The following is a 15,856-nucleotide window of genomic DNA, read 5'->3' on the forward strand; positions in this document are numbered from 1 at the left end:
GTGTTTTCTGGGACAGTTTTTTGCATTCGTTTGCTCTGCCAGTCTTGCGTGTAGTTAGATGTTGCCTACCATGTATCATTTCATTTGCAAGGAGCAAACCCACAGTGTTAAAACGGAGAAATTGTTATTAATATTTCTTAATGTGTCTTAGCTAATCTGCTAGTTGAGAGAACTAGAAAGAAAAAATCAGTTTTATTCACTCGCATAATAAATGAGCAGAACGGATTCCTGAATTGTCCACTAAGGACTTTAGCCTAAAATAATTCACATCCACATGTGTATATTTAATAATTGATGCTAGTCAAGTTGAAGCTATTTATTGTTAATGTTATTAGAATTCCAAGTGGAATATACTTTTGGATTTTTGTGTTTCTCCACCAATTTGGGTCTAATAGTTTCTCACCTAGGAAAGAATATTTGGAAAGATGCTATTCCAGTGGAATGTAATAACCTGAGAAAATCTGTATTATTTTATAAGGTCAAGCTGGAAAATGCCACATTAAATTTTTTTTTTTCCTCATGTTTCTTAACCTCAGAGCTTTTCTGAAAATCCGCAGCATAATTTAAGTCTGGCCACGGGGTTTTGTGAGATTTGGCTGAGTTCTCCTTCAAAACCTTTTGAAGTAGGGGTTGTGGAATCCTGTTTCAGGTGGTCCATAAAACCCTGTCAGGTGAAGCAGCTATTTCTTGCCAGATTTTGAGATTGAAATCAATAGGTTTAACAGTAATTTGGTATGGGGTGAGCAAATTGCAGGTGGCTTAAAGCTGCTCAACTGGAAATTTGAGCATCCTGTTTTGTTCTCTGTAGGTTTTACTTATCTTTTATGTTCTTGAGGTAATTAAGATACTTTTTTCTTTTAAAATCGATATTCCGCTCACTGCCTGATCACATGTCTTAGCATGCACCAGGAAACCGAAGACAAAGACAGTAATGAGATCAACGTGTACGGGGAGGCGAGTTGAGCGGCTGGTTTTGTCTGGTGTCTTATCTTCAGGTAAATCAAATTAGCTTCTTCCTTGAGCCTTTTACTTCACAGGTAACTGAAGGAAGTGAAATTTGGGAGTTTACAGCCAGCTGGTTTATTCTTGTATTCTTTGAGTATTTGCCCAGCATTTATTACGAAGAGAGCTTGGAGAGAAAGAAGAGCCCGCCCTGCCCCCCAATTTGCCTGTGCCCCTTGGCCAGCAGGTGCCTGGGGTGACCAGGCCCACCCTGGTGCCTTAAAGGACACTGTTTCTCACATTCCTCCTGGGGGAGACATTGTCCTCTCCACCCCAGGCTGCTTTGCAAAGGAATTTTTTAACCAGATAATATCCATCTTTCTGAAATTAGTTCTGGTTAATACAGTATTCCCCCTCCCCACTTACTATAAAAATTTTAATTACGGTAAAATACACACAACATAAAATTTACCACTTTAACCATTTTTAAGTGTCATCAAGTAATTCACATTGCTGTGCAGCTATCACCACCATCTGCCTCTGGAAAGAACTCTTTTCGTCTTGCAAAACCGAAACCCTGTACACAATAAACACCGACTCCCCATTTCTCACTTCTCTCAGCTCCTGGTCATTATCTTCTCTGTTTCTATGAGTTTGTCTACGCTAGGTAGCTCGTGTAAGTAGAGTGGTACAGCATTTCATCCACGTAGTAGCACGTGCCAGAATTTCCTTCCTTTCTGAGACTCGGTAGTATTTGGCTGTGGGTAGACCACATGGTGCTTTTCCATTCATCTGTCTGTGGACACTTGAATTGGGCTCCTTCCTCCTCTTGGCTGTTGTGAATAATGCTGCCATGAACATGGGTGTGCAAATATTTTTTCGAGACCCAGCTTTCTCTTCTTTTGGATATATGCTCAAGAGCGGAATTGCTAGATCATGTAGTAATGCTATTTTTAATTTTTTTTTTCCGAAGTGGTTGCACTGTTTTATGTTCCCACCAACAGTGCACAAGCGTTCCAGTTTGCCTACGTCCTCGCCAACACTTGCTATTTTCTGTGTTTTCGATAGTAGCCGTCCTAATGGGTGTGAGGTGGTAGTATTCTCCCTTTTTAAAAATTTTCAGTGCTCAGTTGTCAAGGTGGCCCCAGGATACAGATGTTGAGGACAGTTCCTGGGAGCACGTTGCTTGTGGGGCCCAGGACCTTATCATTTGTTAAGAATTATTGAGAAGATTTCCTGCTTTCAAATAGTGGTATTTTCAGATTTGCAAAGAAGTTGTTAAAGGGGATAGCTCACGATATCAAAGCGCACCACTCACCTAAGCTAAAGACACAGCTGGAGGTATCAGGGCACCTTCTGATCATGTGTGGTAGGAACGCACCACACTGGGAAGATCACACGGGACATCTGAGTCTTGGCTCTGTCTTTGCCAAAGTCACGTCCCATATCTGGGCTTCTTTAAAATGAGGTTGTTGAAACAACAACTCACTCAGGATCCTTCCAGCTTAAAAATTCTTGGATTCTGTGCAATGACCTTGACTTTGCTCACTAAAAAGGGGGAGGGATACTTTGTTCTTGAGGACAAGAGAGCAGCACAACAACTAGTTTCAATTAATGAAGATGTCGCTAAGGACTAAGAACGGTGCCGCCTTTGTGTCAGAGCAGTTAGAGCTGGAATTGGTCCTTGCGGGTCATCTAGGCTGCCTTGCTCGTTTTGCAGAGGAGAGGCTAGGAGGCAGGGATGTGGTAATACCGTCCGGTTAGGAGCTTTCTCTTTCATGTGAGTGAAAAATATCAACACCAGTTCTCTGCCACACTGGCCTGGGTTCAGGACGGTCTCATCATTCAGTGACAAGCACAGCTCGTGAAGGAGAGTGGTTAAGTTACAGGAAGCCATGGGGGATGGGAGAGGCAGCTTGACAAAACCAAAATAGAGGTCACTTCAAAATCTAAAGACCTGGTGTCTGGTCTGCTGGTGTGACTCACCAGCCCTGTGATCTGGGCATTTGCTTCACTACAGTTTTCTGGTCTGAAAGGCTGCGTACCTCCACGGCTGTTGGAGAGTCAACGTGAGATGATGATATATGTGAAGGAAATTGAACAAAGGTGCTATTAATACTGCTTGCACGGAGCAGTAGGGTTAGGGGTTTACCTCTCTAGACAAACATGTATGCTAAAACATCTAAATTTATCATTGAGGGTGATGATGTCTTATATAAAGTGGTTCACTGTGAGAAGTATCAGGGTTACAGAGAATCATTTTTTATATTGTACATCTTTTCAAGAACCATCCCACTCCACCTTTTTGGCATGAAGTTAGTTCAGTCTGCACCACTAGCAAACTTAGGAAAATGTGTGTTTTGATATTTTTATATATATGTGCCTTGTGTTTGCCGGGCAGATGAAGGCGGAGCTGGACAACTCTGGCATTTGTTCCATTCGAAAAGGAGGGCAGGTCTATGCTCACTTCTGGATGTGTTTACTGAAGGCTCAGCTCCTTCCTCAGTTGGGAGAGGAAATGTATCAATCCAGAGAGCTTCATTTAAAATTGCAAAATGAGCCACTTAGGGTTTCTATACTCTTTTCTTGATGAGTGTCATGCATTACTTTTAGCTCTCAGACGTGTTCTCAATTAGAGTGACATCAGCTCTTACTTGCCCCTGCGTGCAGGCCTCTCGGGAGCCTTGCCTTCCTCACTTGCAAACAGCAATGCGAATCTCACTTGTGCTCATTTCACAGGGCTTGAGGTGAGGTTTACAAAAGATGTATTTTGTTTTTTTAACTTGAAAGGACAGGGCTTGATCCTTGGCCTGAAGGAAAACGTAGCTTATAAAAGAAAAAGCAAACATACAATTTCCTCTACTCTCATACAATTCTTTTGACACCAAGTGTGTGAGCCTCTTCTATACCAAGCAATTCTCCAGTTCTTTGTGGACACCAACTGGGTGACGTACAATTCAATCCAATTCTGACACCATCTGCCTGGAGTTAGTGTCAGGTCCCACAGGTCAAGGGCTCAGTCCCACAAGACTGTCCCCCATTTCAGATGCTGTACTTCCGACAGACCAGCTGTAACCTGGGGGTTCCCATGATCCCCTTCTTGGGTTGGATCGTTTGGTAGAATGGCTCACAGAACTCAGGAAATGGTTTACTTACTATTACTGGTTTGTTGTAAAGGGTACAACTTAGGAACAGCCAAATGGAAGGATGCCTAGGGCAAGGTCATGGGGAAGGGGGGCTGGATGTGGGGGGCACGGGCAGGGGCAGCCCTCTCCAGGCGGTCACCCTCCCAGCACCTCCTGCAGGCTCTGGAGCCCCTTCCTTTAGGTTATGGAGGTGCCATTACATGGCAAGATGGATTGACTCCTTGTCCACTGGTGGTTAGGCTTACTCTCCCTCCCCTCTCCCTTCCCTGGAAGTGGGGGGAGGTGGGATCAGCTGAAAGTGCCAACTCTTTAATCACAGGTTTGTTCCTCTGGCCACAGTCAGTCCCCATCCTCCAAGAGTTACCTCATTATCATCAAGTCATTAGCATAAAGGTATGGTTGAAAGGGGCCTATTATGAATGACAAAAGATGCTTCTTTCACCTTTATTTCTCTGGAGTTGTTAAGGAGCTGAAATGTTTCAGGTGCAGGAGACAAAAACCAAATATTATAACAAAAGGTATTCTTATCTCTTAGGGAATTACAAGGAATTTAGGAGCTCTGGCTGGGTCCCAGGGATGAAGACCAAAATATATATTTCTTACTATGTCATAATGTCGCAGCTTCACGGAATGATAGGAAAACCGTATGAGAACAGTAGCAGAGCAGGAAAGTTCCCTGTCTACACAGCAGGTTCGTCAGCCACAGGTACACAGGGGCTGAGGCGGTTCCTGGAATCGCTGCAGTGACCCCTTGGGGTAGTTGCCTTGAAGCATCAGAGCAGTGTGGACCAGGAGACAGGGTGAGGTGTTGGAGCAATTGGAAGTTACACTGTGCAAATCCTTCATGTTCACGTGGGATTTGCAACCACGTGGCTTCACTGAGGCCGCTGAAGCCTTAGGTGAAAGAAGAGGCCTGGAGAGGAGAAAGACCACCGAGAGGTACCGCGTCCCTGCAGGAGGCCAGAGGACGGTTGGTGGCAGGGCCCACTGAAGCAGAGGGAGGACTGGGGAGAGGAAGGCCAGAGTGTGAAGGTGTCTGAGTCAGGATGTGGGCTGGCACGTCAGGGCACGGTGACAGCACGTGACAGGCGTGGGGATGGGCCAGCAGCAGCCCCCTGGTGCTGGCCAGGGAGCCAGAGCTGTGCAGAGGCCAGAGCACAGTGACGACTCAGGACTCCTGCTGCTTCGAACCCGGAGTGTCTCTTGGCTTCTCCCCTCCTCCGCTTCTTCTGTCACCACCTCCTTTTGGGGGGCATCATTTCTCGTCTGCACTGTCACAGCAGTGCCCCGTAGCCTTCCTGCCGTCAGCTGCGTTTCCTGCCAGTCCTCTCTACGTTTTACTGTGATGCTTTTTCTATACCATGGATTGAAGTGTCGTTTTGTTGTTCCGGAATCTGGTGGTTTCACAGGGCAGAGCCCGAGTCTCCCGGCGTGGTCTCCCACTCTCTGTCACTCGGGCCTGCGTATTCTGTTCCTGGCTCAGCTTCCAGCCTGGTGGTTTCAAGCTTTCCTGCCTTTCATGTCCCTTTCACTGCCCTGCAGTGCCCTGGCCACTTTCTTACCTGAAAGCATCCAGTCGTCCTCCAGGCCTGCCTAGGGCCGGCTCCCACATGCTGCGTCCTTCCCTCTCCTTGGTCGGAACTCCCTCAGCGTTCACTTAATACAAACACAGCGATGCTGACGTGCGTTCTGGGGGAGAGCAGTCAGAGGGCAGGCAAAGGCCAGGATGGACGTTGTTACCAATAAAGATCATCTTCTCCCTTCTCATGTAAAAATTCATTTTCTCCCAATATTAAGTAGCTACTTTATTTGGCATGGTGAGGGATACTAAGTCGAATGAAATAGTCTCTTCTCAAGAGTCGTAAGAGTTAGTGTGCAAAACTTGCGCATGAAGACAGAGCAAGGCGCAGGCGGCAGCAGTCCTAAGGACACTATAAACAAGATTAGTGGGACTGGACAGAAGACAGCCCAGTGACAGCTGAGATTAGACATTGTGGGGTCAGAGCCGCCTGCTGGACCGTGGGAGGGCAGAGATTGGTGGGCTTGTTGATTGGGGTGGGGGGGGTGGTGGGCTGGGGGTTGGGTATTGTGGAGCGCGTTCCAGAAGCAAAATGGTCTGAGTAAAGTGTGAAAGTCGAGTGTGCAATCTACATTTTTGCAATGGTGAGGAGTTCATTTCGATTGGCTCTTGATGGCTTTCCGGGAATTAACTGTGTGTGTGTACGTGTGTGTTTTGTTTGTCTCCGTGTTCTAGGCTCAGACCATGAATTACGTGGGGCAGTTGGCCGGCCAGGTGTTTGTGACCGTGAAGGAGCTCTACAAGGGCTTGAATCCCGCCACGCTGTCGGGATGCATCGACATCATCGTTGTTCGCCAGCCCAATGGGCATCTCCAGTGCTCCCCCTTCCACGTCCGCTTTGGGAAGATGGGGGTCCTGCGCTCCCGGGAGAAAGTGGTAAGAGCACAGGACCCAGTGACCTGGCGCGCTGGCTGTCTCCTTAGAGAAAATCATAAAATTCCTGTGTTGTCACCTGTCTACTCTCTCAGACCCAGAGTTTTAGATCTTTGTTGGAAATGGCTGTTCAATGAAGTGACAGTTACTAATTCCAATTGTTCTAGGTAGCAGTATAAATTTCTCTAAAATGCGGCACACACCAACTGTTTATCAAGCTCCTGTGTTCTGAGGGTCAGCGATTCAGACAGAGCACAGCTGGGATGGCTTGTCTCTGCTCTCTGCTGGCTTCAGCGGGAGGACCCAAAGGCGGGGGGCTGGAGTCATTGGGTCACCGCCTTCTCCCATGCCTGGTGGTTGATTCTGGCCCTTGGCTGGGCCCTTTGCCAAGGCTGTTTGCTGCACCACCCACACGTGGCCTCTCCATGCGGCCTGGGCTCCCCCACAACATGGCGGTGGTTTTGAGGGCAAGGTTGAGGGCGAGCATCTCTGGGGAGTGGGAGCCAGGTGGACGCTGCATCTTTTTGTGGCCCGGCCTTGTAAACCACATGACATCACTTCTGCTATGCTTTACTAGTTGGGCAATCACAAGCCTGCCTGGGTTCAAGGGGAGGGGAAAATAAGCATTTCTTGATGGAGAGTGACCAGGTTTTGGGAGAACATGTAGGAAAAGAAATCTTGATGTGGCCATTTTTAGAAAAGACAATCTGCCACACAAAGAAAAAATTCTTAAAAGTAGTTTGTATATCTCATGTCTCTACTAATACGGAATTTGGAATGCTGTCTCATGACTGGTCCTTTGAGTTTAGTTCAAGTGGAAGCTCTTTGTTGAGAGTATTTCACAGATCCAAGCCAATCTCTGATGAATGTTCCAAGGTGTAATTTCTAAAGACTGGGGCTGGAGAGAGGTTGATTGCAGTTTGAACTCTACCATTAACCAGTTTTTTGACCCTGGGCCAGTCACTCCCCTTGTCTGTTCTCAGCCCCTCAGTTGGAAAAGCAGGAGCTGGGCCAGGTGGTCTTGCACGGCCTTCCCGTTCTGGGTTTTGTCCTCCACGCTCAGGGACCTGCTCTCCTGAGCCCAGAGCTCCCCAGGGCTCAGGTGCACCCTCAGTGGGTTGGAGCTGTGAGACGCTCTCGGGGTGTATGCGATTCAAGTACATCTGCAGAGACAGGCCGTTCCCCAGGAAGTTTCCTGCTCTGGGGAAGCCGGCTCATTCTTAACCACGTTTTCCCTTCAGGTCGACATAGAAATCAATGGGGAGTCTGTGGATTTGCACATGAAATTGGGAGATAACGGAGAAGCATTTTTTGTTCAAGAAACTGATAATGATCAGGTAAGGAGGCTGGGTGGTCAGGGTGACTTCCTGGTTTTGAGCTCTGAGCCGTGCTTATTTGGGGACACAGCAGAAGTCTGTGTGAAGAAGTAACTAACACTGGTGCCTTGCTGTGTGGACTATGGCGGCAAAGAAGAGTGGCTGTTTACTTGTCCTGGGGATTTGAGCCAGACAGGCTGAGTGTGCTGAGTCTACACAGCTTGCTTCCTTTTGCTCCCTGTTTCCGGGAAGACAGAGGCAGGGACTTTACACATCGGCTTGAACCGTCGTCCAAAGCAAACAAATTACAGGGGTGTGTCAAATCTCAAATGGCCGAATGTTCTGATTTTTATTTAGTGAGTGGCCAAGTCACTTTTATTTTTTATTATTTTACAGCTTTATTGGGATATACTTCGCATGCCATACAATTTACCCATTTCACGTGTGCGCTCAGTGGTTTCTGCACAGATGTGCGCAGCCATCACCATAGTCAATTTCAGAGTGCTTTCATCACCCTGAAAAGAAACAGCATACCCTTTAGCTGTCCCCTTCCCTATCCGCAACCTGCCCAACCCCCAAGCCCTAAACAACCACTAATGTACTTTCTGTCTCTGTAGGTTTCCCTGTTCGGAGCTTTTAAATGGAATCATACAGTGTGTGTTCTTTTGTGCCTGGCTTCTTTCACTCTTGTTTCAAGGTTCACCCAGGTTGTAGTATGTATCAACACTTTCTTCCTTTTTATGGCTATATAGTATTCCGTTGTATCCGCATTCCACGTTTTGTTTTCCCCTCATCTATTGATGGATGCTTGGGTTGTTTCCAGCATTTAGCTATTATAAATAACGTGAACATTCACGTACAAACTTTTGTGTGGAGATACATTTTGATTTTTCTTGGGTATGTACCTAGGAGGGGAATTCCTGGATCATGTGCTAACTTGTAACTTTATGATTAACTTGAGGAACTTTCAGACTGTTGTATAAAGTGGCTGCACCATTTCATGTTCCCACCAGGGTACGTGAGCGTTCTGATTGGCCCACGTCCTCGCCAGGACTCATTATCTGATGTTGCGATTCTAGTCATTCCCCTAGGTGTGAAGTGGTGTCTCTTTGTGGTTTTGATTTGCATTTTCCTCATAACTAGTGGTTTCGAGCATCTTTTTGTGTGCTTATTGACTATTTGGATATCTTTGGAAGATTGTCTGTTCAGATCCTTTGCTCATTTTTTTCGGGTTATTTATCTTTTTTATTACTGAGTTTTACGCATTCATTATATATTACAGGCACATGTCCCTTGTTAGATACATACTTTGTAAATATTTTCTCCCATTGTGTGGGTTGTCTTTACTTTGTTGATGATGTCTTTTGCGGCACAAAAGTTTTTAGTTTTAATGACGTCTAATTTATCTGTTTTTTTCTTTCTTTTTAAAAAGTTTGTGTTTAACTTTTATTCTGTTTTTTCATTTGTTGCACGTGCTTTTGGTGCCATATACGTGTAAGAATTCTTTGCCATAACCAAGGTCATGAGGATTTGCCATTATGTTTTCTTCCAAGACAGACCATTTTTTAAAATCATTTATTCACTGGTGAGGCCTCTTTGGAGGGGTCTGATGTAGTGATTCCTCATGAAATCCACTTGAACTGGTTGCTTTCTGGGAGAGCGTGACTAAAAAGGAGCAGCTCTGTATAGCTCCAAGCTCTCCAACTAACGTCCGTAATTCCAGCTTCAGGGCAAGATGGCCCCAGGCACCGCCTCCCTCTGCCCAGAGCCGTGGTGTCTGGGGAGGACCCAGCTCCCCATGCTGCACCTTCCGTTTTCCGAATGACCCCCTGGCATCAGGCATCCCTGTCTGTCTGCTCTTTCTCTCTCTTTTAAATGCAGAGGCTCTGAGAATTATTAATTGGTTCCTGATGGTCTGTAGAGAGAACTCTTCCTGCCTCAAATGGACACCTGCATTTTTGACTTTATTTGCACTGCTTTAGACAGACGTTAGGCCAGCAGAGCTGAGGAAGCATTTGGGGCCAGCATGCTGCAAGGCAGGGCCTCGCAGGCCGGAGTATGTTCCTGCCCGTGTAGGTGCCTCGCAGTCTCCCCGTGAGCCTGTGTCCTTCAGCACCACTTGTCACACTGCAGCTGCACTCTGCCTTGGCGGGTCTGCCCGTCTCACACATGCACCTGCCCCTTCCCCTTCCAGCCGGCAGGTGGCCGGGCCCTTCTCTGTTCTTGACCCAAGGCTGTGTTTCTCACTCATTTGGTCCGGCCGAGCAGCCGGGTGACTTCCCGCCTAAGGCCGTGTTGAGGGGGTGATATAGATGGTATACTTTTAGCACGTGGGATGCTCTCTAAACCTATTTGAACTACCAGCGGTGTGTTTGTGTGTATCTCCTCTCTTGTGTGTATATTGTTTACTTCTTGTTACCAAGTTTCTCAGAACGAGTCATTCATTAATAAAACGATTGCTAAAGTTTTCAGAAAACTGTGGGATCGCTATCAAACAACTAGTACCTTGGCAGGTTGTGCATGTTTTTCTTTCTGTCTCTAAGAAGAAGGTCAGTATCTAATTCCTTGATGTGCACGTACCTTGACGTGCCCTGGTACAGGCAGGCACTTGGGCAGGGCTGTCAGCTGGTTTTTGTTTGTTTGTTTGTGTTTTAGGTTACCATCCTCATTCAGTGCATATTAAAAAAACTATACAGTTTGAGACCAAAAAAGAAAAAAAATACACACATACCCATTCTCTCTCTCTTTCTCACCCTCCCACACCCACCCTGAAGTGCAAAACTGAGTCCAGTTCCCAGTATAATCCGATGACTCAAAGCCCATTTTTTTCCTTCTTCGCTCTGGATGTTTCAGACAAAGTTGAATTTGGGTGACTGAAATCACTGATAATTACCTCACTTTGTTATAATTATCTAAATGCAGGATTGAGTACAAAATGGCATTACACTGGGCAGCCACGTCTCCAGATCACTGTGGCTGTGACATCCGGTCAGGCTGCCCTGCTGTGGCTGTCTCCAGGGAGCATTTGGCCTCCGAAATTAACCCTGGAGGGCCTTTGGCACAGTCCCGCTCCTTACATGAAAACCAAAGAGGCTCTGTTTTGAAAATGTGTTCTCTCCATCAGGAAGTGATCCCCATGTACCTGGCCACCTCCCCCATCCTGTCAGAAGGAGCTTCGAGGATGGAATGCCAGCTGAAAAGGAACTCTGTGGACAGAGTACGAGGCCTGGACCCCAGCACGCCAGCCCAGGCTACACCTCCCGGCGAGAGCCCGTCGAGTGGCTCCTTAGTAAAGAAGAGAAGAAAGAGGAGGAGGAAGTCCCAGCTGGACAGCCTGAAAAGAGATGACAGCGTCAACACATCCGAAGATGAAGACATGTTCCCCATTGAGATGAGCTCCGACGAGGACACGGAGCTGCCGGACAGCAGTAGGTAACTGTCTAGGACAGGAGGCCGCCTGGACGAATGCATTTTCCAAGATGATGTTTATAAACTCTTATTTTTTTCCGAATTTCTTATTCTTCAGTTATGCATTTTTAGACTGAATTTTGGAATCACATGGACCCAATCCTGTAGTGGTGTAAAGATTTGGTGCAGCTTACTGCTAACGGACAGGTGGTGAGGCCAGACCTCCCTGGCTGGTCACTCCGGAAGTCTGGGATAGAGTCAGGAAACAGGAATGGAGCAAATTAATTGTTCATGACCGAAACCATTTTCTTAGAACCTCTTTATTCTTATTCAAATACCAACTGTACGTAGAAATTGGGCTTATTTAGACAGAGGGGCTGACACGTGATAGACTTACGGTTAAAAAGGAATGTAGAACATGCTCAGTTTTCTCTGCAAGCCAACTTTTTCCTTTTTAATTTTGATTCAGCCCAAAGTTTAATGGACATTTTGTTCTGTTCTCCTTTACTTTTAACAGTATAGTGAAATTCTGTTATGTATGACTATTTCGGTGGAGAAATGCCGGTTTTAAAAAATAAAACTCATTTTTAAAGGATATTTGATGTTTCAGATTTTCATGTAACTCACTGTAATTTTTGATAATTGTTTTAAATCTTTTTAACATAAGGTATCAGGAGTATCCCCTTGCTTCATTTTTCAGAATAGAATATATACGTACTTTTTCTGGCTAAAAATAAAGGTCATTTGGCAACGTTGCTCTCCCTCACTGCAGCCTCTGATCTGCTGTAGGCTCTGAAACGGGGCATTTGGGCTTCTCATAATTGCCTTCCCTGCATGTCTTTTAATTCCAGAATTTAGTGATAGGTACTTCAGGTAACATCAAAAATACAGACAGACTGGTGACCTCTGCACGAGTGAAAGAGTGAACGCTATTTAGCAGTGAGTCTGCTTAAAGCTGAAGCGAGGTAGTTTTGTGATCATTTTGTGGTCATAAGGTACTTTTGGTTGATGTCATTTATTGCTTTTGCTGGACGATGTGTGTGTGGTGGTCCCTGAGTTATTTGGCAGCTCTGCCTGTCCCTGGCAAGCGTTTTATACCAACCTGGGTCCAGTTCTGGGCGGATCTACCTCCCCTCCCAGACTTTTGGAATGTGACATCCTCAGGGCAGTGGTAAGGTGCTACCAGGGGCATAGCCAGCAGTGTGAGCATTGTGTGCACGTCTAAGTCCGCTGCTGAAACCAGACCATTTCAAATTATGATTCAGCCCAAGCGTAAACACACGAACTCATTTATATGTGCCTGTGTCTCAGTTTTCCCCTCTTCATTGCCTGGAATATGCCTGGGTGTTTCAAAAGAGGTCATGTTAATACACAAAGCACTTAGAGATAATCAAGAAAAAATCGGAAGTCGACTGTATTATGAATCTATCACTGATAATTCTTTGACTTTAATTTTTTTTCCTCCAGAACTCTGGCTAATGACATACCTCCATTCCAAGATGATATTTCTAAGGAGAACCTTTCCCCGGTGTCGACTTACCCTCAGTCAGCTTCATACCCTAATTCAGACAGAGAGTGGACGCCCAACCCCAGGTGAGTTATGTGTGTATGTGTGTCTAAGTGTGTTCACTTTTCCTGGTCCAGAGGATCCGAAGTCACTTATAGGAAGCATGTCTAAGAAAATAGTGAAATAGAAGTAAAAAATGAAAGTAATTAGGACCAGATAAAAATGCAATATGGAGCAGGATGTACAGATTAGGATTAAAAATAGAACACGTGCAGATCACACACTTCTATCTAATGCCAGAATCCATCTGCACACGTGGCTCTCAGCTGCCCCGACGTGAAACCCAAAGGAAAAGCACTTAAATTCCACAGTGCTAATTGTTAATAGGAGAAAACGAGGGCAGAGCTCTTCTTGATACTTAGCCTTGTAGTGAGATTCAGAAACAGAAATGCGTTGCTTTAGGGGCCACTGGGGTCATTCAGGGCTGTTAGAATGCTGCCTCCCCTATGCTTCCTTTGTTCTTCTGAATTTAGTTCCCTGAAATGCACTTGCAGGTTGCCCTAGAGGTCCCATATAAACTTGAGGACCTAGCGCTGCTCAGCGTGCACATGGCTGGCCTCAAGACTCAAGGTGGTGGGGCGTGGGCTATTAATATCTCAAAGTGCGTGGGAGTGTGGTTCTAATAAGGAAGAGGAAACACTTATCTAAATGACAGTGACATCCTTGGATTATTCTTACACCTAATGCCTTAGATTTACTTCCCATTCAAAACGGAAGTGTGTGTGTCGCTAGAAGCTCTGGCATGTGCTGCGGTGGGTTCCTGCCTAAAGCCAGTCTCATCCAAACGCCACTGCTGGGTCCAGTTTGATCAGAGCGCTCTTGTGCATGGGACAGCAGTCCGCAGTGTGGGCTGAAGTTGAGGCTGCAGAAAAAGTAGCTCTGTCCCATGCCTGGTTTCCAGCCAAGACTGACTTTGAATGTGAGTCCGCAGGGCAAGCCTGGGCCTGTTACAAAGCCCCCTCGTCGAAGTCTGTCTGGGTCAGGAACCAGCTCTGTCTGGTAGAAACATAATGATTAGCTACGTATGTAATTTTAAGTTTTCTAGTAGCCCTATTTAAAAGGTAAAAAGCAGATGAAATTAATTTTAAAAATATATTTCATTTGACTCAGTATATCTAAAATACTATCATTTCAACAAGTAATTTTAAAAAATTGTCAATGAGATAATTCACATTCCTGTTTTCATAGCAAGTCTTTAAAATCTGTTGCATATTTTACGTGTATAGAGCATCTCAATTTGGACTTGCCACATTTCGAGTGTTCAATAGCCACATGTAGCTAGTGGCTTATTATATTGGACAGCGAAGATAAAATACCTTTCTAGAATCTCATACATTCTTTCCCTAGGTCTGTGGAGATAAAATCCTAGGGGGGGGAAAAACAGTAATTTAGGAAGAAAATAATGTAGAATATTTAGAAACCACGAATAGGTTGAAAAATCTGTACAGATGCTATGTATTAATTTTAAGAATTTAAAAGAAACATTTTAAACACAGCCCTGAGCATGTTTGTCTGTCTTTAATGTTTTTCTTTATGAATCCAGAACAATAACTGATTATGTAGATCTGACCAGAGTCAAATGGAATTACAAATTAGGATAAATAGACACATTTCCATACTTGGGATTATGTATTTATTTTCTTTAAAGAGAGTTGATAGCACAGATCATCAAATCCTCAGATTATGTAGTTTGAATAAGCACTAAAGTGTGACCAAAGACAGACAATCGTTTATGGGCACATGGGTGAAACAGAAAGTGAAATAGGTCTTCTGGCAGTTTCCTATTTTTGTGGTTCAGAAAATTCATATCGATTTCTTAGTGATTTCAACGTACAGTTCTCTGCTGTTGTCAGATGCCTAAGTATTTTCATTTTCTTACAAATGTCATTGTTGAGAGCCGTCAAATCATTTATATGAAATTCCATTTAGTTTAATTGACCTATGATTTTTTTCTTTCTTTTAATGTATCACGTGGTGGTATCCAGTAACCCGGTAGATTGCAAAAGGACGCCCCCTCATCTTGCAGTTGCGGCCGAGGGAGGTCTATCTAGCTCTTGCCCTCCACACTCTTCCCACTTCCGTCCTTCGGAAAGGTAGAGCAGTTATTTTTCGCACTTGAACATATTCAGTAACGAAAGTTTTGATCTAGCTCTTCTAATCCTATTTTATCATTAACCAAATTACTTATGGAGAAAATACCTATAGATTTTATAAAGTGAAAATTTCGATCTAACTCTTACAGTCTGCTTCACCAACTAACCAAATTACTTATGGAGACAATACCTACAGAGTATTATTTTCCTTTCATTTTAAGCATTTGTAGATTATTAGGTTTTTTTTCAAGTCCTGAATTTGACTCTCTGGAAATTATGGTTAAGTATATATCATTCTACCTAACTTTGTGGAGTGCTTTGAAAAATAGAATAATGAAATTAGATTGGGAATACGATCTTTTGTGTCTAGGGTTGTTTGACAAATTAGTTTACAAGATATTTTTGGGATGCCACTTCAGTATAAGTCATTTATTATAAATATTTAAATAGCTTATTAGGCTGTCTGAATAATGGAGTCAGACATTTTCCACAGAATTTATAGAACAGAATTTTGGAGAACAGTAGGTCGGATCTCAGGTTTAGGATTACTGGTTTGTGTTTTCATCTGGTGCAGTCGTCTGAGGTTTCTGCCTTAGATTTTGACCTACCTACATTGTAGACTTAAAAGGCTTAGTTTATAAAACCTCAGCAAATGAAGCTGTGATTAATTGTTTTCTTTTTGTTTAGAGAACCAAACCTCAGCTTTTCCTTCATTCAGATGTTATATAAGCAGAAGAAAGTTCATTTTAAAGTGAGGAAAACAAAGTGATAAACAGTTATAGCTAACTTACCTTGTTGGGACTGGCGAAAATACTGAAAACCATCATGAGGCTAGTAAATACCTCATTTATGAAAATCAGTCAGTGGTCTTGTAAGCTTACTTTCTGAACAACCCTCGATTTTAAAAGTGTCGTATTTGATAATAGGGCATT

At 44.5% G+C, this 15,856-nt stretch overlaps 1 protein-coding gene across 7 annotated transcripts in view; it reads left to right on the forward strand.

Moving 5' to 3' along the window:
* The window catches only part of LPIN1 (lipin 1), a 69,996-nt gene that overhangs the window by 12,618 nt on the left and 41,522 nt on the right, over positions 1–15,856 (forward strand). For 4 of the 7 annotated variants that reach the window (XM_012648909.1, XM_012648905.1, XM_012648910.1 and 1 more), the window contains exons 2-6: positions 6,343–6,543; positions 7,782–7,877; positions 10,981–11,288; positions 12,732–12,857; positions 14,817–14,924. In XM_012648909.1, the coding sequence (XP_012504363.1) occupies positions 6,352–6,543; positions 7,782–7,877; positions 10,981–11,288; positions 12,732–12,857; positions 14,817–14,924 (830 nt within the window). In that variant the 5' untranslated portion in view covers positions 6,343–6,351. Of the gene's footprint in view, positions 1–899; positions 996–6,342; positions 6,544–7,781; positions 7,878–10,980; positions 11,289–12,731; positions 12,858–14,816; positions 14,925–15,856 lie in introns of all 7 variants that reach the window. The other 3 variants (XM_012648911.1, XM_012648908.1, XM_012648904.1) reach the window with 2 other exon arrangements.

The sequence above is a fragment of the Propithecus coquereli genome, unplaced genomic scaffold (assembly GCF_000956105.1).
Source record: "Propithecus coquereli isolate 6110/MARCELLA unplaced genomic scaffold, Pcoq_1.0 Scaffold298, whole genome shotgun sequence".
In the NCBI taxonomy this organism is placed as follows: domain Eukaryota; kingdom Metazoa; phylum Chordata; class Mammalia; order Primates; family Indriidae; genus Propithecus; species Propithecus coquereli.